Genomic DNA, 23,627 nt, shown 5'->3' on the forward strand with positions numbered 1-23,627 from the left:
ACAGAAGCTGCGTAAGTTCAGAGACCTGCTTGGTGTGCAGGATTTGGGATTGAGCTCGAGGGGGAGTGTTGAGATATCGAGCTCCACTCGAGATATGCCAGGGTGACCGTTGTGTACTTATGTCACCGACTTGTTAGCTGGAGATGCGATTGGTACACCGCCCACGAATAATAGCTGGATGACAGCTATCCTTATCTACTATAGTTTGTGGCTCAGTTAGTATGCCACCTTAGTTAGTTGAGTTTGGTTTGAGACCCACATATAGGGTTCTTCTATTTCTTTGTACTAGAGTTCTTTTTGGCTTACACAACTAAGAAGAGGAAAACTGTTTTTCAGCCTCCACCTTCGTGTGTATTCCCCCATTGTGCATGTGAGAAAGCCTCAAGTGAGACTCCTTCCCTCTCTCCCACAATCTTCACATAAGGCACCCATGAGGGATGTGGAAATGAGGAGAATCACTTTCCAGGATGTGAATCCACCTGCATATTTTGATAGACAGCAAGCTGTCCATGCACCAAATGTGCAAGAAATGGTACAACCAAGTACTCCCACAGGTATACAATCAAGGGTAGATGATGGATCATCTATTGGTGGAAATGATGAGCCAAATGTGGCTGATATGCAAGTGGGACAGCAAGCTGAAATGCCCTTGAGAAGATCATCTAGAGTTTCTAGACCGCCTGATAGGTTTGTTCCAGGGGTAGACTATGTGATGCTTACTGATTGCAGGGAGCATTCTTGCTACAGAGAGGCTATGATGCGTGAGGATCAATGCAAGTGGGAGTATGCTATGCAATCAGAGATGAGTTCACTTATGAAGAATAAGACTTGGGACTTGGTTTCTTTGCCACATGGAAAGAAAGCATTACCATGTAAATGGGTCTACAAAATGAAGGTCACAGGTGATGATGTGCCTAGGTACAAGGCCCGTTTGGTTGCTAAAGGGTTCAAGCAAGAGAAGGGTGTGGACGTTGATGAGATATTCTCTCCAGTTGTGAAGATGACCACACTTAGATGCATGCTTGGACTAAAGGCAGCAGAGGATATGGAGCTTATGCAGATGGATGTCAAGACAGCTTTCTTGCATGGGGATTTGCATGAGGAAATTTACATGGTGCAGCCGGAAGGCTTTGAAGAAAAGGGCAAAGAGCATTTAGTTTGCAAGCTGAAGAAGAGTCTCTATGGTCTTAAGCAAGCACCTAGAGAATGGTATCAGAAGTTTGATGCTTTCATTCGGTCCTAGGGTTTTAGAAGGAGTGAAATTGATCATTGCCTCTACACTAAAAGGGCTAAGGATAATAGCCTCATAATCCTGGCACTATATGTGGATGATATGCTATTGGCTAGCAAGAATACTTATGAGCTAGATGCATTAAAGGCCAAGTTGCATGAGGCCTTTGATATGAAGGATTTGGGACTTGCAGGTCATATTCTTGGTATGTGCATCACGCATGATCGGAGTAGGAAACTCCTTTGGCTTTCACAAAAACAGTATGTTACAAAAGTATTGCAGCGTTTCAATATGGAGGGGGGGAAGGCAGTGAGTACTCCATTGCCTCCATATGTGAAACTGAGTCATACAGATAGTCCCAAATCAGATGAGGAAAGGGCCATGATGGCCAAGGTTCCTTATGCATCAGCAGTTGGGAGTCTTATGTATGCTATGATAGCTACTAGACCAGACATTGCATTTGCAGTGGGAGTTGTTAGCCGGTATATGGCTAATCCAGGAAAGAGGCATTGGGAGGCAGTTAAGTGCATCATGAGGTACATGAAGGGTACCAAGGAGATGTGCATCTGCTTTGGTAAAGGAGACATGCGTGTACTTGGGTACACAGATTCAGACTATGCAAGGCATGTGGATAGTAGGAGATCCACTTCTGGTTATGTGTTCACCTTTGTAGGTGGTGCAGTGTCGTGGATGTCTCGCGCACAGAAGTGCGTTGCTTTGTCTACCACAGAGGCTGAGTATGTTGCAGCCATAGAGGGTTGCAAGGAGGCTATATGGCTTGATCGGCTAGTAGGAGATTTGGGGATTCATACAGGTGTACCGACATTGCATAGTGATTCCATGAGTGCTATTCAGCTAGCACGGAATCCGGTCTTTCATGCAAAGACCAAACACATTGAGGTCAGGTACCATTTCATCAGGGAGGTACTTGAGGACAAGCGCATAAAGCTTGTCAAGGTTCATACAGATGATAAACCTGTAGATATTCTGACGAAGAGTCTACCTAGTCAGCGGTTTGAGTATTGTCGTGTATTGATGGGCATTGGATAGTATGCTCACTAGTTGTTCTCTCTTAAAGGCACATTGTCCTTTAAGTGGGAGGTTGTGGGGGTTAAAGGTCACTGCGCCTTAACCCCGGTTATGTACAATACTCAAACACATATATAAATGAATGAAAAAGAAGATTAGGGTGGTTCTGCACCCACCAAAACTTGTGTGGCTCTCTATCTCTCTCTCTCCTTCTTCTGTTCTTGCTTCCGTTGAGAGCACTCTCATATTTAATATTATTATAATAGAATGTGAATTAATAATTTACAATTTGAGTATTCTCATTCTTACACTTTCATTTGATTGAATATAGTTTATTCTTTCAATAGAATGTAAATGCATGTCTCGCAATTTGCATCACTCATTCTTACACTTTCTTTTGAATGAATACTCTATATTCTTTCAGAATAATGTGAATGAATGAAATACAATTTGCATTTACTCATTCTTACACTATGTTTTGAAAGAATATTTTATATTCTTTTAAAAGAATGTAAAAAAATAAAAAAATAATCTAGTAAGGATATAATCTTATGTTAATGAAAAATAAATATTGATGGATGGATGGGTCAACGTTTGCTTGAGTGTAGCCAATCGCGAAATTATTTTCGGGGCCATTTTGTGGCCGCGACGTGATGCGCTTCTGGGTGAATATTTGAATTTTGTGCGGACCCGCGCTCTCAGTAAAAGTTTTCTTGATGTCATGAAGGCGCACTAGCGTAATAATGAGATGCAATCTATTTATTCTGAACACCACATAGCTTGACACACAACATCTCTGCACTGCTTTGCGCAGCGCAGTCTCTAGCCTATGCCACCTAATCATTTATCATTATGCAGCCTTTTGCCGCAGCTTTGCCACTTGTCACTAGACACCACACCCATGAAGATCATTAAAATTGAAGGTTGGCTTGGAGAGACCACTACGCTGATTCTTGGCATAATAATTAGACGTAATCTATCATTCTGAACACTGCCGCAATGTAGTCTCTGGCTTGACCACCTATCATCATGCAGCCTTTTGCCGCATCTTTGCCCGCAGTCCATGCAAATCATAGGTTGTCTTGGAGAGACTACCGCGCTGGTTTTTGGCGTGATAACTTAGATGCAATCTATCATTTTGAGCATTGTCTTAGCGTAGGTCTCTGGCCTAAGGTCTCTAGCCTAACGACCTGTCATCGCTCAAAAGTCAAGGTTGTCTTGGAGAGACCTTTGTGTTGGTTCTTGGAGTTATAGCTCCATTACCTATTTTTACGTCTTACAAGAGGAGGTCTATGACAACCAACGTGTTGGCAAACAGGATGTGCACATTTTTTGAGCAAAGACCTATGAGCAGAAAAGTCCTAGCAATAATGTTTGACACCAACCATGCTAGTATATTTCTCAAAGGAATATACAATTCTTTCTTAATTTCTCATTTATGGAACCATATACTTACTTATTTATCATTATAACCCTCATTTTAGAGAACATCATCTATATATGAACAAAAAATGAACACTTTAGAAACTCCTATAAATCCCTCCCTACCATACTCTCTTTTGAGGATTGTGGTAATTTAATCGATTCAAAAGGGTTTCCCTTAGCTTTAGCAATCCCATATTTGAAGTATTGAGAAGCTCTCATGTAACAATGTATACCATATTCCTTGGATGAGTAGGAAAAGAATCTCATAATTGAAGCCATTATTATCGATCATAAATTAATCTCTAATACATTATCAAATATGAGAAGGCAAGGGAGGTATTTTAAAAATATTCCCAATTCTCCAAACGTAAGTACCTTTAAGGAAATGTGATCCCTACTGAACTCCTTCCTACCATAATATGAATTAGGAAAAAGTTGTAACTCTCATATACATCTTGAAATTTCCCAATTTATATATTCTATACCTATAAGAATTACATAATATACTCTCATATACATCTTGAAATTTCTAATTTATATATTCTATACCTATAATAATTATAATTTTAAGCCTACCATTGCATAGATCATGAAATTTTGAATATTTTTCCTTTTTATAGCTCCTCAATCTGAGCTAAGGAGCAAAAGTTGTGACCCATTCTTTGGAGGCTCTCCAAGGGTATTCCGTTGGTGGAATAGTGTTGGGGCAAGCTCTTCAAACCATATTCCTCTCTTAGCCCATCCTAAGGAGCTATAAAGAGGATATTTGCTGAAAATTTCATGATCCAACCAATGGTGAAAGGAAAAGAAAGGATATTTGAAAGTCATAAAATAAGTCGCCATTTGGACATTATATATGTATATTATATAAATTTATATTTATATCTATCTCTGTTCATCAATATTTCATATTTACTTACATATTCCTTGAAATAATTTGGAATTTTTTGCTCCCAAAAAATGACTTGAGCCTATATATTTTGACCCCTCCCAAAGTTTTGTCCGCTCATCGCTCGAGGATTTTCGCTCAGAAAATGGAACCCCCCCTAGGAAATAGAAGGAGATCTATGGCAGCCACTGCGCTAGTTCTTGGAGTTATATATTTGTGTACCAAGGAAAATGTATTTCCTTGTGCAACCAAGAAAAATGCAATTAACGATATGGCCCCTTGAGGGGTCCCCTTTAGGGGCAAGGGCCATATCTATCGAGTGGCATCCTACACATTGTATAATGCATGTCGATATGGCCCTTGCCCCTCGAGGGGACCCCTCAAATGCCATATCATCAATTGCATTTTTTGAAAGTTTAATTATCTTTTTCTAAATGTATCTCCATGCAACCACAACGGTGGGCCGTTGGAGCTATTTTAGTGCTATTTAGGTCCTAAACCAAGGAAAATGTGGTCCTACTTTACTGGTATTTTATTCCTTGTTGCAGTAAATATAAATCAGGGCAAAAGCATTCCAAGCCACTACAGTGACTAGAGGCCCGGTGGTGCCATCCAGATAATCAACTACAATTAGCTCGAGGGATATGCTAAATTTTTACTTCTTCAAATTGTTTGCAAAGTTCCAATGCTTGTTGATGTCATGGAACCAAGCCTTCGCTCCGCACCTTCCACCTTCCACTAACTTGTCCACACACAAGTTGAGAATCTCCTTGCAACTTAAGGTTGATGTGATGTTCTTGCGCCTTTTGTAGCCCAAAAATGAGGGCCAAGTACTTAGCTTGGTTGCAAGTACTTGCAGGTGCAGACTTGCTATAACAATACACCTCACACCCCGGTGAAGTGAGCTTCACACCCACACGTGGTCGAAGGTTTGTATGCTCCGTCAAATTGAAGGATCCAAGATGTCATCACACCAAGACTAAAATCCAGACATCCCAGGTTTCTCGGTAGTCCAAGATAGGTGGAAGGAAAGGGTGGAGAGAATTCAATACTTGAGCAAGACATTCAGTGCCAAATAAACTTACAATCCTTTGTTGATAGTTTATCTTTCGACCAAAAGGAATTACAACTTGAAGCTCAAAATGTGGCACAAAGGGTTGATTAGGTTTGGTCGAAACATTACCAACCATAGCTGAGCCCTAGAAACCTCTATAGTGAGGTCGAGAAGAAATCATTCAAGACAAGCTTATCCACAGGAATTAATAAGCAGATGCACCAAATCTCCCCCCAAGCTTGTGGATCATCCCACCCTTGGAAGAATGTCACTCTTTTAATTACCTCCGATGTAGCAAGTAGCTCGATCACTGCACAATGAGTAGAATTGGAATCAAAGCCCTCCCAGTGTATCACTAGTTCTTCACCTTGAACCATCCACGGTGTATCATCCCACCCATCGTCTCCTTGAGCAATACATTGTACAATCAGTTGTTGAAGATCGACATGAAGATCAAGAGAGAGATCTCGCCAATTGGTAGCCGTAATGAACGGGGGACCAAGCGCCAAATCCTTGAACTCGTCGAGAAGTGACATAAATATCCACCCTCCTCATGTGGCATGCGTACTTGAAAAAGTTCAAAATCTACAACCTAGTATGTGATATGAATAGAGCACACGAAGTGAAGTACTTTTGCTTTTTATAGCAAGAGGAAACTCCCCACGGTTAGAGAGTTATAGTTCATGAGATTTCAACGTATAAGCAATATCATTACACTCATTAGGGGAGAATTGGGGTCTGAAAAGGGCCTCATAAGGAATGGATTAGGGAATGCTTACTGGGCTAATGCAAGGGGCTTGGAGGGTCCCAAAGAGGCCTAACCAACCCATTTGAGCCTATCTCTCCCCCATCAATGAGGGGAGGGGGCCACTTTTTGAATTTTGAATTTTAAATTTCGAATCTCCCTCCCTCCCTCTCTCTCTCTCTCCCTCCCTCCCTCTCTCTCCCTCCCTTCCTCCCTCCCTCCCTCCTCCTCCTCCCTCTCCCCTCCCCCTCCCTCCTCCTCTCCCCTCCTCCGTCTTGCTCCTCCTCCTCCCTCTCCCCTCCTCCTCCTTCTGGCTCCTCCTTCCTCCTTCCTCTCCCCTCCTTCTCCAGCCGCCCAGGATCCCTCTCCTATGCTCCTCCCTCCTGTAGAATCTCTCCCCTCCTCCTCTCTTCTATAGCATCTCTCCCCTCCTCCTCCCTTCTACAGCATCTCCTTCCCTCCCTTCTACACTTGTCGCCCTACTCTTCTCCTCCTCTTCCTCTTGCCCTCATCTGCTTCTCCTCCTCCCTCTTCCTTGCTACTCTCTCCCTCTCACTGCTCCATCTTTGCCAGCTCTCCCCTACATTTTAGCCTGCATCACTGATACCTCTCTTTGAGTACTCATGGCACCATTCGAGGACATATCCAACAAGTACCACGTGAACCTACAACTGGAGGTAAAATATGCAAGCACGCGCTCTTTGGGATATAGTGGAACTCCTCAAAGTGTGCTCCACAGTCTTTGATTGCAAGGGAAGAAGCATCTTGACCTTTGGGTGGATGGAAACTTGTATCCTTTAGACCCTGCCACTCAAAAGAGTCCTCCTTTTCATACAATGCATGATGTTGTTCGGTTTGTTGGCAAGGGACATGCTGGATTGCTTAGTTATTGCAATCAATTGAACCATTCTCAGACATTGGCTATGCAAGCAAGCGAGGTGTAGAGAGCCCAAGCAAAAGAACTTGCACATTTGGGAAATATTACTATTGTGGCAATGCATAATAGTATGCAGGATCTCCAATTGCAAAACAAAGAACTCAGTGACAAAGCACATGCACTGGACTTGGAGCGACATGAATTGGAAGAATCAATCCAGAAGCTTGCTGAAAGCAAACAAGATTTGGAAAGGTCTATCTATGGCCAAGTTCAACGTGCTGTGGAGAAGGAACGAGAAAAGTTGATAGAACGAGTACAAAAGTTGAAGGGAACACCTTTGGGGCTGAAGGAGAGGAAAAGACAATTGCAATCAATGGATGCATTGTCAACCAATAGTGGTGCCCAAAAGAGGAGAATACGGGCTACAAGGTTAGTTTCCTAAATTTTCAATGAAATTTCTTACCCAAAAATATTTGTGGTGTTGCATTCTTTCCACTAAGACTCATTTGTACTCTACTTTAGGAATTTCATGGAGGATGTGATGGGAACAATGGAAATGGATGATAGTGATCCTTCATATGTTCTAAGAAGTTTAATAAGGCCAAGTGATGTCATGGAAGTGTTGAAGGACCCTAGACAAAAAGGGCTATATAAACAAGTTGCTAGAGAGGTAATGAAGGATTTCAAGGGCCTCGTCCAAGCAAAGGAGGTGCTGGTGTAAGTCGTGAAGCTTACAACTCTGTTTTTAAAATTTTCAAGTTTGCTATGGAGGAAAAGTATAAGATACCTACAATGCCATTGCCAACACCATGGTCTGTAAGGCTTGCACGTCAAGAAACAAACTAATGTGCTAGAGAAAAGCTTGGAGGATACCATTGTGTAAGTGGCACAATGACTTGGAAGAGTAAAAAGAAATCTGGCATCCAAACGCTTGAGATGAATGCTTTCAATAATGTTTACATGGATGTAGAGAACTTGCAGAGAGCCATGGTCAAATTCTATGGGATGAGAGAAGAAGGTAAGAGAAATTCCCTCTTCACATTCAACTTTATTTCTTCTTATTTCTATATCCTTACTGAATTTCTCTTTCATTGTATAGATGGCAAGCTAGTATTTGTTATAAAAATGGATGAAGCTCGGTTGGTAAAAGAGCACAAGCTAGAGAGGGTGAGCATTTGTATTATGAACAATGCCTTGCATTTTGCTCAAGGGGATGAGGAAGTTGAGCAGGGTTTCTCAGTCCAATCTTAGAAGGACATATGGTGGCTTGCAGCCTTTGAGACCCCAAAGGAGTGCCACGAGACATTGAAGTAGGTTTTGGAGAGAACCAGAATCCCGTTGATTATTCGAAGACAAGAGGTAGGGCAAACATTAATTGTGGATGGGCATGGAACATTTCAAGTTGAATGCCATCTAGCTGGTGATTTGAAGACCCTCAAGTGCTTGTATGGTTGTGATACAGGTGCAGATGCAAAATGAACATGCTTGTATTGCGCCCACTCTCAGAAGATGCAAAAGGGAAGCCTACAATGGGAAAATGGCATCCTTTCTTGCAACCAAAGTGCACCCCTGATCGTCACAAAAAGGATCCTAAGTGGGACCCCATTCTACCAATTCCATTGGAGCGGGTACACGTGTGTACTTTGCATTTTGAACTACGTATACTTGATAAGTTACTCTATCTCCATCTAGTTTATGCTTGGAATTTGAGGCCACGGCAAGTATCTGCACAATGCATTGCAAAAGCTGAAGAACTACTCTCACTAATGGGACTTCACAGAGGTAATGTGAAGCTTAAGCAGGACAAGAAACAATCAAGAAAGACACAAAATCTTCCTGCTAAAGTGCCCATGGGTGGAGGAAAGGCAAGGAGGTTCTTGTCCAACCACAATGCTGATAAAGAAAAACATACATTGGCTCAAAGCACCCTAGGTTGGAAGTACTGGAAAGATTTGTGTGAGTGCACCACAAATTGAGCTTCACATCCGCAAATTGCTACTTTGAGAGCAGAACTGTGGACAAAGCTTGATGCATTTATAAAGTTGCTTAGACAAGGTCAAACAGATGATCTTTATTATGAGAGATTCAGGACAGCATTGGGAGAATTCATATCATTGATGGTAGAAGCATGGGGGGAGTCACATATTACACATTACATGGTAATCCTCCTTAGGTTGAAATTTTGTGCTTTAAACTTGAGTCAGTTTATGTTTCTAATACAATGTTTTTCTTTACAGCATATGCTTTGCGCACATGCACCATGGTTTGTGGAGCAATGGGGCCCTCTGTCCATTTGGAATACTCAAGGAATGGAGAAATCACACTACAGAGCAAAGGCAGCATACTTCAAGAATACAAGGCATGGGGGTGGTATCGCACAAAGCAATGCACTATACGAAATGTTCGATTGGTTTTATAGATGTCTAGACGCCAGGACTCTCAAGTGCGATAAGGTAGAGGTCTCAAGTCTCGCAAAAGCGATTGCAAGGGAGGCGAGGCGAAAGAAGTTCAAAGCGGACAAGTGGCCATGGAGCCATATCCCCAAAAGATTAAGAGGCGCAAAAAATTAGGGGTAAAGGCACTTCAGGAGATCCGCAAGTTCCAAACCACTGTGGACAATCTCATTCCCCGTGTACCCTTCCAGGGTGTTGTATGTGAAATAACACAGCATTACAAGAGTGATGTGCGTTTCACTTCAGGCACTATGGGAGCAATTCAGGAGGCAATGGAGCATATGACAATAGGTCTTTTTGAAGACGCGAACTTATGTGCTATCCATGCCAAAAGAGTAACAATGATGGACAAGGACCTTGCACTCGCCAAGCGCATCCGCTCCGATCCCTCCCTTAGGCCCTAGATGTTGTTTAGGTTCATTTGGTGTAACCTGAATCATTTTGTAAATCTCTGCCCTTTGAGGCCAATGAATAAAAGATATCTTTATGTTCTATTACTACTCCCATGTTATTATGCATGTTATGTGATGCTTTCCATCAGTTTATGCAAGTTCAGTGTGAATTTGAGTGGTCAAATTATGTTTTTTCACCGTGCGATAGAAGGCAAATGTGATCAGCATCGCGCGGGGAGCCCAAAAATGGTAAAACCCGCTATGGCACGTATGGGGCCTGTTTGACTTGGAGAGGGAAAGAGGTGAGGGGCCTCGACAATGGGAGAGAGATGGGAATGTAGGCAAGGAAGGGGGAGGGTAGGGAAAAGAAGCGGTAGGCAAAAGGGGAGGGCAATGAGAGGCGAGGTGAGGGGAGGGGAGATTAGTTTTTTAAAACCTTAACTTAATTTTCAATTTGGGGTCTGGCAAGAGGCATCTAGGGGAGGTATGGGGGAAGGAGAGAAGGGAGGGGAGGGACATTACCATAGTTTTTTTTCCCGGAGGGTGTGTGGGGGGGGAACTTTTCAATAGGGGGGACTTCTAACTGACTTTGATTTTGGGCATCTTGGGGGACTAATTACTTCGGTGTTCCCAAAAGTTCTATAGTGGCACATATTGTGTGAGTATTGCATTCAGCAACTATAGCAACCATATTGACTTATTGCAGCATAAATTTTGTTCTTTATCCCAACATATCAGCATGTTGTCCAAACGGTGGGGCCTTACTATAGTGATGAGCGTTATCTTGATACATATAAAGAGACATCCATGATAGAGAGAAGTTTGGTATCAAATATATTTTCTCTCAAAATGATATGTATATGTTGCAAATGGCATTTGGTTGCTTGGTTCTAATCCAAATTACAAAGAAAACTAATTGAAAAACAATAATGAAATTATGTATTTCTAAGTAGATCCATTCCATAACTTTGTCTTTCCACATTGTGAATAATATTTTCATTCTTTCTTTAAATTCTTGATAAAATTTTATCCAATTTCTTATACTCCAATAGATTTAAAGATCCATGATGGACTAGAAGCATGCATATTTTTATTTCTTATCTATATACACTTTTATATAGCAATATGTTAACTTTTAATTAAACATCTAGCCACTGTCTTTGAAATAAGATGCTCTATACAAGTGAGATGGATGGTGAGATCATGGTCATAGGCTTGAACAATTGGTGTGCTCACCAAGATCTTCCACCAACTTTAAGTGACATCAAATGTGAGTCCCAAATTTTAACCCATCACTTGATTTCACCATAAAAAGCTTCAAAACCTTTCAAATCTTGATGTGTGTCATGGCCATTGCAAATGCTTGCTCACTAATGGGAACATAATTAGTGCCTTAACACTACCACATGGAGGCTGCATTGCACTATCAAGGTTGCATTACTACCCAAACAACTACCTGCATGAGATAAGTGTTGATCTAGTTTGGCAAACCAAGGTCATCCTTACCAAATTGCAAATTATTTGGAACTCATCACCATTTGGAGAGAGAGAGAGAGAGAGAGAGAGAGAGAGATTACATTCAATTTCCACCACACCATAGGCTAATGCAACAGAAGAAGAAGAAAGAAACAACAACTAATGCTAGCACAAGGAACAAAGATAGACTAACATACATATAAGAAAACAAATGAAACACAAGGACCCCCCCCCCTTTCCCCGCCCCTTTTTTAAAAAAACTACATAGATATATATTCCTAGACTCTAGATTAGTGTTCCTCGAAGCTAGGTGCCCAGATAGATGGTTTGTTAGAGACTTGGTAGTAGTCTTAGCACTAGAGAAATACCGGTGGATCAGGTGGAGGAGGAGTGAAGGCTCTTGGGGCCTCTTACAGGTTTGGCAGGATGAGACACAAAAGGCATCCAAGAGCCGGTGTTGGTGGCCAAGGATATAGAGAGATGATGTCAATGGGCTCTCTCTTGAGGTGCTAGTGCCACTCTGCATCCCATTTCTTGACCATTTGGACCTCGTTCGGGTTGATGATTCCCAATTCTTCATCTTTAAACCTGTATCTTTTAAACTGCATGAGAGGTTCTGTCTATTTGGTAATTAATCTCTTGCAAACATGCAATAGATGATGCCACATATTCATGGCCTCAGTAACAATGGAACCCATGGTCTCAGTAATAGCTTAGTATAATAAATGGGTCAAGTATCCAATGCTATCCATGGTCTTGGAAGTGCCCATATCTACTACATGGTTGCCAGGTGCTTGGCTAGGGATGCGAAAAGATATACATCAGTTTGTCTTAGAATGCCTTACATGTCAGAAAGTAAAATATGATAGACGGAAGGCACCTGGTCTACTAATGCCTCTTCCTGTGCCTCAGGCACCGTGGGAAAGTATTGCAATGGAATTCATTTTCTATTTGCCAAGATCAAAGTCAGGGAATGACGAGATTTGGACTATCATTGATAGATTCAGCAAGCAAGCTCATTTCATTTTGGTTCGTAAAACCATAAAGGCAGATCATGTGGCTAAGCTTTTCATGGCACAAATCTTTAAGCGCCATGGCATGCCTAAGTCCATTGTCAGTGATCGAGATCCCAGAATGACCAGTCTATTCTGGAGAGCATTATTTGACAATATGGGGACGAATCTGAATTTTTCTTCTCTTCCTTCCGTCCCCAAACAGATGGTCAAAATGAGGTAGCAAATTCTACAACATTGGATATGCTGAAATGCTACGTGGGTGACCAAGGTTTAGATTGGGAAAAGTACCTACCATTGGTGGAGTTTACTAACAATAATACAGTTCACAGCTCCACAGGGAAAGCCCTCTTTGAGGTCATCTATGGGAAGGTGATTCTGCCACCTATCCTGAGGACCAAAGATGAAATATTTGTAGCTGATCAGTTTGTGAGAGACCTCCAGACAGCTCAGCCAAGTCCGGACAGCAATTGAAAGGTCTCAAGAAAAGCATAAAAGAGCTATAGATATTGGGTACTTTTGAAGTTCGAGAAAGCTAGGCTCCGCAAGTTTAAAGGCAAGCAAAAAGTATGGGCAAAGTTATCTCCCAGATACTATGGCCCTTTCAGGGTTATAGAAGACATAAATGAAGTTGCATACAGGTTAGCATTGCTAGAGCATTGGAGGATTCATAATGCTTTTCATGTGAGTCTTTTAAAGAAATTCCAGGGCTACAATTTACAAAGCCAGTAACAGAGGATCCACCAAAAGTTGATGAGCTGGAGGAGGTCCTTCAGCCAGAGTAAATTATGTACCATATTGTACGCAAAGGACCTCACGGCAAGGAATTTTACAGATATCTTGTAAAATTCAAGAATGATTCGGCATTGGATGCCAAGTGGATGGATGAAGACATGTTATCTGATCATCCAGAACTTTTGGATGCTTACAAGGAATCTTTTCAATTGAGGTCATCTGAATAGAAGCCGAGGGGATGTCACCAGGCTATAAATATTCCAAAGTCAAAGCATAAGTTGACCATTTATTGATCATAATTAATGAGTTCTTCTTTTATTTAATTATGTTCAAAGAGTTACCTTTATTTGGTCAAGTCTTGACTCTGGTCAAAGATACTTAGCCCTGGTTAAGTAAGCCTAACCTCGATTGGAAAGATCTAGCTTCAGCCAAGATGGTTAACCAAGCAAAGTGCAAACTTCGATCAGAGTGTTGACCTCAGTCAACGAGATTTGGCTCACGCCAAGAGGGTTAACCTCATCAACTAAGGTGCTCCAACTTCAGTTGGAGAGACTTGGCTATAATTAAGGCGCTCTGACTCATGGTCAAGCCCCTTAATTACGACCAAGAAGGTTGACCTAGGTCGACCAAGAATTGTGTTCTATGTTTTGTTCACATGTTTTGCTTGGTGGGGATGCCCACAATGACTAGGATTAGTCCAGAGTTTATATTCGCATGCGAAGCGTTAACAATTAATGGTTGCCATGGTTATGTGCTTTACTTAATTGTTGCAGGAATAAGAAGGGTTCCATGGAGACTTGGGCATTGCGGAGCCTCGCGAGCGATTAGGAGCTATTCACGTGACCAAGTGCTAAGAAGACCCACGAAGACCTTACCCATGGACATGGGATTAGAATTAGGCTAGAAACTAGACAAGTGGCAGGTTGCCAAAAGAATGAGCCTTGAGCTCGTTTGTATTTTTTTAAATTCATGTTGTGAATTTTGGTAACACAGCTCTACACTGAACTCTGTAAGACTTACTCTCCAATAATAAAATACCTTGGGGGGGGTCCAACCCAACATGTTGTCCTGGGCCCTAGTTGCTTGCAGAGAGAGAGGGAGAGAGAGAGAGAATTTGTCTGCAAATGAATGAAGGTTGAGAGAGGTGAACAGCGCAGGAAATCGCATACAAGAGGATTTCACATTCCCTCATGCATACATGGCCTGATCAATGCAACTAAACAGGTTGATGCTTGGTAGGGCCCTACTTGTCTTCCGTTCACCTCGTTGAGCTTGTGGGGCCTGTTCCAACCAAGCTTGAGATTGGTTTTGAGTAGCCCAGCTTGGCATTATACAACAAGACAAGCATACTTTTCTCAGGATTCCTCCAAATTATTTGTTGGTCATGCTAAGCTTTTCTCCTCCTTTAGATCACCACGCTGCTCGGATGCATAGCTCAACAAGCTATTGCAATTATCTCTTGATTGTCTAGGGTACCCCATGTTGCTCGGTCGCCACTCGAAAACTTACAAAAAATTCCAAAGATACCACTGCATCCAGGCCGAATGCCATCCTGAAGGGAGTTCGAATTCGTGTTTACCTTGAACGATATCCAATATGCCTAGAGTGGAGCATTCACCTTGGTGTCCCAATCCCGCCCATGCATGCTGACTATCTTGGTGAGGATAGACTTGAGAAATTTGTTAATGGAATTGGCTCGGCCATTGCACCAAGGATACTAAGTCATGGCAACTTGGTGCACCAACATGGAATTCGATCATTAGAGATTGAACACTTCATTCATAAAGTGTGTGCCTTGGTCACTGACAAACTCAATCGGAGAGCCATACCTCCTACAAACAATGTTCTCAAATACGAACTTAGTTCTGCTACAAGCCAAGTTGTTTCATAGTGCTTTGGCCTCTGGTCACTTGGTAGCATAATGCATAGCCACAATGATGTACTTATTCTGTGTAAAGTGAGCCACATTGTTGAATGGACCAATATAATCCCAAATACGAACTTAGTTCTGCTACAAGCCAAGTTGTTTCATAGTGCTTTGGCCTCTGGTCACTTGGTAGCATAATGCATAGCCACAATGATGTACTTATTCTGTGTAAAGTGAGCCACATTGTTGAATGGACCAATATAATCCAAGTCTCACCTCTGAAATGTTGGCTTGGTTGATCTCCATCGAAATGAATCAAACTCACATTGTAATCCACTCCTTCGATGGTTATGACCACATTCGAGAGCATACCCTTGGGTTCTATAGGCCACTGATCTGCTGTACGCACTTGGGCTTGAAAGTTTTGAGCTTCAGCTGCTTGACCACGGCTTTTGAGATTATATTAACTCCAGAGCCACCATTCACCGATCACACCGGGTATCACTCTATTTTTTAATTTTGACAGTAATTGACTGGAACTTCCTCATCCGATATTGGTGTGTTAATGACCGGAATGGTAACAAGGGAATCCACACCTGGGGGGGCTGCTACTCAGCTTTGAGCTGCTGTAGAAGAATTCATAGCAATATGGAGCAAGTTCCAATAATTCAGCCATCGAGAGGCTTACCTTCATGTTACAAAAGTTATCCCATGCTTTGGTCATTTTTGAGCTCAGACATTGTTGGAACTCGGCTCGTCGATCTGAGACTTGCTTGCTTAGGCCTCATTAGGCTTTCTCGGCTACAGTGCTGAATGTTGCTTGGTTGGCTTATCAACTGTAGGTGCCTTTCCATTTAAATCTCTGACAAGCTCGGGCACCACGCGTTTTCTCTCCTTCCAAATCATATCCTTGGATTGCGTTGAGCGCTCCTAAGAATTAGTCACTAGCCCCTGGGACAAAGTGAGTGCATTTGCATTGACCTAGTCTGTTAGGTCTACGTTGAGATCGATTTCTCATCTTTCTGCATTTTTTTAAAAGCAACTTAATATGCTCCAGCCATAATTTGCACTCGGCATTCATATGGACGTGCTCCCCACAGAAGTAACATCTGATCCGTAGTGGCCCTGGGTTTTTCCCTCTATCATTTTTACCTTTGCCAATGATTCCAACACAGAGAGAGAGAATGCAACATAGCACATGATGCAGGCTAGAGTTGAAACCTCCCCCCCCCTCGAAGAGAGCACTTAAGTTCAGGAACGATGCAGGTGGATGATGGAAGCTGCACTTCCCGCTAGAAGAGCAAGTACACATAATGTGCCAATGCGAAGCATACAGCCAATTCCTGGTTGGAAGGAACTCGGGATATTGTCCTTCCATTGTGTACGGAACAGAAAACTATTGACTAGGCTATTAAGATTTCAATAACCCTGCTCCTGTGCACCTTGATGCCTGCTGCCAACTGCTCCAGATTGCTGCCGACTATTCCCTATAGTTCCAGGCTGCCATGCCTGCAATGTTCACTGCTGCCCTGGCAGAGCAAAGGTAACCCCCTACGTACACAAGGCCCAACAGATGGCCAGGTATACTAACCTAATCGGATTGCAGGGACCACTATTGTTCTGTTAAGAAGGCCTCACAACCAGTGGTATGCCCATCTACTCTAATGTCAGAAGCTTGCCTCACTCCTTTCACAAGGGGTACACACCTCTTGTGCACAGACCTTTTGGGGTACACAACTTACACGTGTGCCTCTTCTGTCTATCAACAAGACATTCTTATACATTCTTATTCAATACAGATCTTGATCTCCACTATCATTACATCCTCTCTCTGCTCCTTAGCTCACTAGTAACATTAGATTATATCTCCTATCCTATTTTGACTCCAATGCCCCCGCCCGCCCACCCCCCCCCCCCCCTTTGCATACAGAACTTAACTCGTGCGCTAGGGTGCTCTCACTGCCAAATGTGTCATAATCTGCAATATACCTCATCTTTCATTTGCATATTTGTCATCTCACGTTCCATTCCAGTGGCCCTTTTACACATATATACTTGCTTAATACAAACTGCTTGTATGTCCGCGTCAAGCTACATGTCCATGGAGAAGCTTTCAATAGTCTCACTATCTAAAGGACATTGTCCTGCCCAGCACTTCCAATCTGAACACCTCTGCAGGTACAAAACATCATAGGTATGTCAACGTGCACACACTGTCAATTCTATCATAATTCCATTGGCCTTAATTTTCTGATTGAAATTTACTAGTATACCCTCAGATGTCTGATTAAAAATGTGCTTCTCATCCTGCTTGGATCAATTTCCCTTTGTTGATTCTTATGCTCTCTAACAAAACATGAAAGGTCCCACCTTCCCAGGATGCCAAAGCTTTTGTGCCTTGAGAGAACAAAAGCAATTGTTAGAATGATGCCATACACCACCCTAGCCATCATAAAAAAGGAAAACACTCTCCCAAACACGTTTGAATGAAGTTCAGATAGAAAGAGAAACAAAGATCACCCTGAGGGACCCTGACCCAGGAAAATTACTAAAACCCTAATTGTGATGCCAAAAAATGCTGCCTTGGTATGCCATACTACCACAAGTAACTTCCATCCAGGGAAGAGATCAGAAAAGAGAGGAGAAGGAAAAAGAAAACAACTCGAGGGAAGAGGGAGAAATAAGGAGATAAAAATGTCTGGCCAAATACAAAGAGAGTTGTTAGTACCCAAAAAGAAAAAAACTTCAACAGGACCCCTAGGCATGATCAATTACCAAATTGACGGTTTTTCTGGCCATTATCTCCCTACCATTCCCAAAAGGGCCCTTTTAGCCCTTTCTGTTTGAGGAAAAAATGTTTCTCTGATGTGGTTATAGACAAATCTTTCCCCATAGCCTTTGAAATACACCATCAAATGCATTCACAATGTATAGGAATCCGCAAGCAACACAATAAAATCAACTGCTATCAACAATTTCCCTGAGAATGATTTGATTCTGCCACAAATACCAACACCAGGCTAAAAGACTTAATCAAACACTAATTCAGTCCATGAAGCTGAACCAAAAAAGAGAGATTGACATTTGTGAATAAACCACACAGAGTGAATGAATTGTGGTGAAGTACTTCCCTCACTTACTTCTCAAGTAGACCAAACTAAGCATCTGTGAAACACAAGAATGCTCTAATGGGCCAGTACAAATGGCATCCATAACCGTCAAAGGATGGGGTCCCGCATAAAGCGATCTTAGCCGTTCGATTCAAAATCTTGCAGGATGGGAATTTTGCCCCTTCCCAGAACAGCTGCCCGCAATCAGAATCTGACACGTGGTGCGCTCCCCACGCCTCTGACAGAAGGGAAAGGGGGGGGGGTCAGCCTTTCCCCCTCATAACTGCCCGCCCGCTCTCCATTTTATCAGGGGGAAAGGCTTCCCCCCTCCCTTTCCCTACTCCTTGACAAAACCAGAGGTAAGTTAATGGGCCTCTTTTGCAATGGAAAAGTGCCTTATGTGCTTACAGTTGGCTTAATACAATTATATATTGCCCAAAATCAAGTTTTGTATTGCTGTCCATGCATTGATAAATTTGGACAAGAGAACTGATGCAAAGGAATTGATGAGGATGGCAACAGAGAACAGCTGTGAGATCAATTAAGCAGGACCTATTTGGAAACATGCATTTATTCAAACCTTCGCAATCAACGTAACAATTCATGTACATAGTCCCTTATTTAAGTTTGAGTACAAAGAACACAGAATGGAATACTTACAATGCCTTTAACAAATAAATTCCTGCCAACCAAACGGCCTTATTCAAAGCTTTCCCATTCAAGAATGATGTCAGTTCATGTTACAAATAACATAATGGAATACTTACAAATAACTTGCTTCACAACTAAATCTATGCCATACACCAATGCAAAGCAAATCTGTCTTAGCCCTTACAATGAACAACCCATTCGATGCCACAAACTCACTGTTGAGTAAAGATATTGTTATTTTAGTAGTTGTTTACAGCAACTGAGAAACCCTACACATCTGGAGGAGGAGAAGAGGAAGCTGAGCTGAAAAATCGTAGTTTGTCTTTCATGGCTTCTGCTTCACTGTTATACTCCTTAAAGCAATATTCCCCCTTTTTTGCTGAAAGAGGTACCTTGCCCTCACTGTAGCACAGTGAACACAGATTAAAATTTGCTGTCACCTCCTTGAACCAGGGGCCAGTGATAGCATAAGAGCACACCACACAAGTCTGGCCATGGTGCCGCACACGATCACTTGCTTCAAGCTTTGCTAATACATTTATAATTCCAAAACCCCAATCTGGCTCATCGAACATATCCAAAAATTCTGGAAAAGAGATGCTAGACTGTTCATCATCCCCATGGACTTCCATCATGCCACTTGCCCCTTGTGCCGGGAGATATATGGCGCGCAAAAGTTTTATATACAAGGACGCATCTGCTTTTGAGATTTCAGCCCCAATTTCCTTAGAAGACCGCCAGACAAGAGCATCAAAGGCAACTCGCTTTCTTTTGTCCAGAGCTCCACCACAAATGGGTGCAATCACAGCCAAGAACATGCCAAGGTCAACTCGACCTGATCCAGTTCCATCCAAAACACTCAAGATCCTTTCATTGATAGCCTTGACTGCACCCTGGAATGTGTCGGGTTTTAAAAAGTGCAGCAACCGCCGCAAGATTTTCTCCAACTCTTCTTTACGGATAGATTTCTCAGCTGCAGTGCCACCAGACGATGACACTGGCAGCCGTATCTCTGTGAACTCCTTCTTGACGTTGGCCACATCACATCGACCCAGTCGTGTATGCCGCTGAAAACGCCTGATATCCAGTGCACAAGTAAGCCATTGACGAGGAGTTGTCTTTTCATTGGCCCGCCTGAAATGTGAAGCCTCTACCACCAAGACACCATCTTCTGCACCTCCAGCTAAGTTGGTTCCCACTGGACGAGTATTCTCCTCTGCCTTCCTGACAAAAGTGCTGAGTCCTTTCGGCTTTTTCTCAATGTGCTTTAAATGCAAGATGGCATCATACAACTCGACCCTGTTAGTCATCTTAAAGGCCTCCTTGAAAGCCTTTCTGGACTCCTCTGTCTCACCAGCACCCAACAGAGCCACTGCCTTGTTAAGCTGAGCTCGCCAATGGCCAGGTTGCAAAGCCAAAACCTTTGAATACATCTCTGCAGCTCTCTGGAACCTGCCGATGTCCCTGAACAGCCCACCCAAATTATAAAGGGCATCCATATGGTCAGGCTTGAGATCTATTGCCTTTTGAAACTCATGAATTGCACGCTCATCGTCCCCCATGGCATGCAACGTTGAGCCCAGGTCACAATGTGCGTCTGAAAAGTCGCTTTTCAAAAATATGGCTTCCATGAGAGCTTTCTCTGCAGCTCTGTACTCTCCCACACCATAGAGCGCACTGCCTAGAAGTTTCAGGGCCCTGTAATGTTGGGGTTCCCTAATGGCCGCTTCTTTATAGTGCTCACTTGCACCAAGGAGCATGCCTTCTCCCTCAAGCGCAATCCCTAAGTTGACATGAATCTGAGGAAGAAGGTGGTTCCACTGGTTACCTGAAATTTCTGCTGCACTCAAAGCTGAAGTGTAGCTATCTCTTGCCTCTGCATATCTACCAAGAGAATAGAACGTGTTGCCCAGGCGGAAATGCGGCCTGACGTCTGTGGGTTTCACCTCTGTAGCCTTCTTGAAGCTAATTAGAGCCTCCTTGTACAGTCCATGGTCAAATAGAGTCCTCCCTATCCCCATATGCGCATCAAATATCTCATCTTGCGTCTTTGATTTATCCGCTTTCTGCCTGATGTCTGCAAGCTCTTTCTGAAAATTCAAGTAATCCTGACCCAGCTCTTCCCAGGCTATTCTGCCACCATCCGCTTCGCTAATGGAGCCACCCCCGATACCCAAATCTCTTGACCAGGCTCCCTCAGAAGAGACATCCGTCCCATTGCCGTCCTTTTTGCCCTCCTTCAGCTTACTCGCCATCTTTGCTTTAAGTCGTTTTATGATGATCTCCAGATCCTCGACTAGACGCCACGTATTGTCGTAGACGATACCGTTGTTGGGGGAAGCTGCCCAAGGAGCCACATTCTGCTTCCTCCTTGACACGGGAATCGATTCAGCCCTCTCATCCACAATGGAAGAAACGGTCGCCTTTGAGCTTGCTCCGGGCGGCAAGCCCTCACTGTCATCACTGTCTAGCTCCAATCTGAGCGCGTCGAAGTCCCTGTCCACATCGCCGGCACCATCGTCGTAGGTCCGAAGCAACCCCTCAAAGCTGAGGCCTCCCTCTCCCTCAATGAAATCGCTGTAAGTGCGGAACACCTCATCGAGGATGGCACCGATTTGCTCGTCACTGAACTTGACGCGGGGGTTGACAGCGATAACGAGGGAGGCCATCTCGTCGCGATTGAGGCGGCCATCCTGGTTAAGGTCGAACTGGCGGAAGATTTTACGGACTTTTTGGATGCGGGAGGTCTGGGGATCAGACATGGAGGAAATGGGGGTGAAGGAATGAAGGGAAGAGGAAGGGTAGGAGAGGGAAGACAGGCTGTGCTGGCTATGGCGATGGCGAAGCTCCTGGCTATGGCGATGGGAGCCGGCCCTGTACACGCACAAACTGTGTGTCCTTAGTTTAAGCACACTTTCCACAAAGACTCATGTGCTAGTAAAAAAAACAAAAAAAAGGGTCTCTCTTTATCAAGGGGGCGCCAACTTTGCATTCCCAGAACTTAGAAAAGCTGCACTCTAAGGTGATGAGGTGAAAGTATGCAAGAAGGGCCAGTGAAAAATCGAAGTTCGCCTTTCACGAATCGCAAATCGAGTTCTCCCTCTAGTGGAAAAATGTAGGATGACCATCCCGAATTCGAGCTACGGAAAGAGGCCTTCCAGTCCCAGCTCGGCGAGGGGGAAGGAAATAGACGTTTCAACACAATCGCTTCTGTTGGGCTGTGTGCTTGCAAGGACAATTCAAATTTCAACTTGCTCTCTCCCCTCAGCTTCTCCACTTTTAAACACCATTGTTCTAAGACGTTTCAACATTTAATGAGGGTGGCGGTACATTATCCTAGCGATGCCATCCTCCAATGAGGGTAAGGGTGATGAGACCTATGTGGATGAAAATACAAAAGAGAGAGAGGGGAGTCCACCTCTTCCTAGCAAGCCACCCACATTCCCACTCCCACAACTCTGAACCTTTTCAAGTTGGCAATTTTCTATCATGGTGTGTGTGCCTAAGGCTGTGCCAATAATGAATATGGAAAACTTCTAGCTGTTTTCCCACCTATACACTTGTCCACCCTCAAAGCAAGCCACTAGCAAATACTCAACAATGGGGTAAGGCATACAACTAGCCTCCATGAGCTTGTGAAGAGCACATTGAGAGAGAGAGAGAGAGAGGCATTGGCCACAGTCACCTTTCCTATGGCCCCTACAAACCAACAAATGTTGGTAGTAGTGGCAAATTTTGCTACCCTTGTCTCTGCTTCCACATTTACTTCCACAAAACCCTTTAGGTGTGGTTTCTTATGGAGTAAAGATCTTTCACTTACCTAATGTTTCAACCAATAAAGCCATTGGCCAAACAAAAGAGCAAGGTTACTTCTAAGGGAACCATTAGTAAATAGAAATGGCATGGGGCAACATCAAGTGAACAAGCTTGTGAAAGGGCGGCCGCTGGATAACCTTGAATTCATGCAATGGCTGAAGCATTATTGTGACTCAGTAAATGGTGGCTTCGTTAACAACTAAAGCTCAGTTGCTCCTCTAGCTCCAGCCAGCACTCGGCTCTGCAACCGGCTCACTCGCAACCAGCTCTCGCTCCATGGCTCAACGAACTCAGCAAGAGCCTCAACAACAAGGAGCACTTGCTGTGACATACAACGAGGGCCATACAGCAGCGCACCTCCATTCTGCATATTTAGCAGTAGGCGATTCTGCTACGCGACTACAGTGCCTACCTCTCCAACGGCTAGCACTCAGCAGGCTATCCACAAGCCAACGGGTCGCTCCATCGACAGCTCAATGGCCTCGACGAACCTTTGACCTCGCCTGTGACTCTTTGCTCCAAAAGCCACGCCTGCGACTCTCTACTCCAACCAGCCTCTTCAAGAGCAACGCCTCCACAGCGACAACCACAGCAACAAATTCGCGACCTCCAAACTCCTGCGCGGCCTCGACGAAAACGATGACAGAATCACTAGATTCCGTCAAAATCTTCCAAAGATTCCGATGCCCAGCATTTAGACACGTGGCAAGCTAGCCACCCTTTGTTAAGATAGGATAGGGTTGGCTAGGTAAACTTGGGTCAAGTTAACCTCTGGCTGGGTCACCATGTGGAACATTGTGACATGTGGCAATCGATTGCCACATCATCTTATCCACTAAACACGTCATCACCTTATCTGGTTAT

At 43.4% G+C, this 23,627-nt stretch overlaps 1 protein-coding gene across 1 annotated transcript; it reads right to left on the reverse strand.

Annotated features, from left to right (window-relative positions):
• Positions 1–18,999: 18,999 nt before the first annotated feature.
• On the reverse strand, positions 19,000–21,866 carry LOC147892501 (putative TPR repeat-containing protein At1g05150). Its single transcript, XM_087387214.1, has one exon. It carries the CDS (start codon positions 21,707–21,709, stop codon positions 19,217–19,219), a length of 2,493 nt encoding a protein of 830 aa, XP_087243340.1. The 5' UTR covers positions 21,710–21,866; the 3' UTR covers positions 19,000–19,216.
• Positions 21,867–23,627: the final 1,761 nt, after the last annotated feature.

Source organism: Dipteris shenzhenensis, chromosome 16, assembly GCF_047967505.1.
Source record: "Dipteris shenzhenensis isolate YYH24624 ecotype China chromosome 16, Dip_SZ_1.0, whole genome shotgun sequence".
In the NCBI taxonomy this organism is placed as follows: Eukaryota; Viridiplantae; Streptophyta; class Polypodiopsida; order Gleicheniales; family Dipteridaceae; genus Dipteris; species Dipteris shenzhenensis.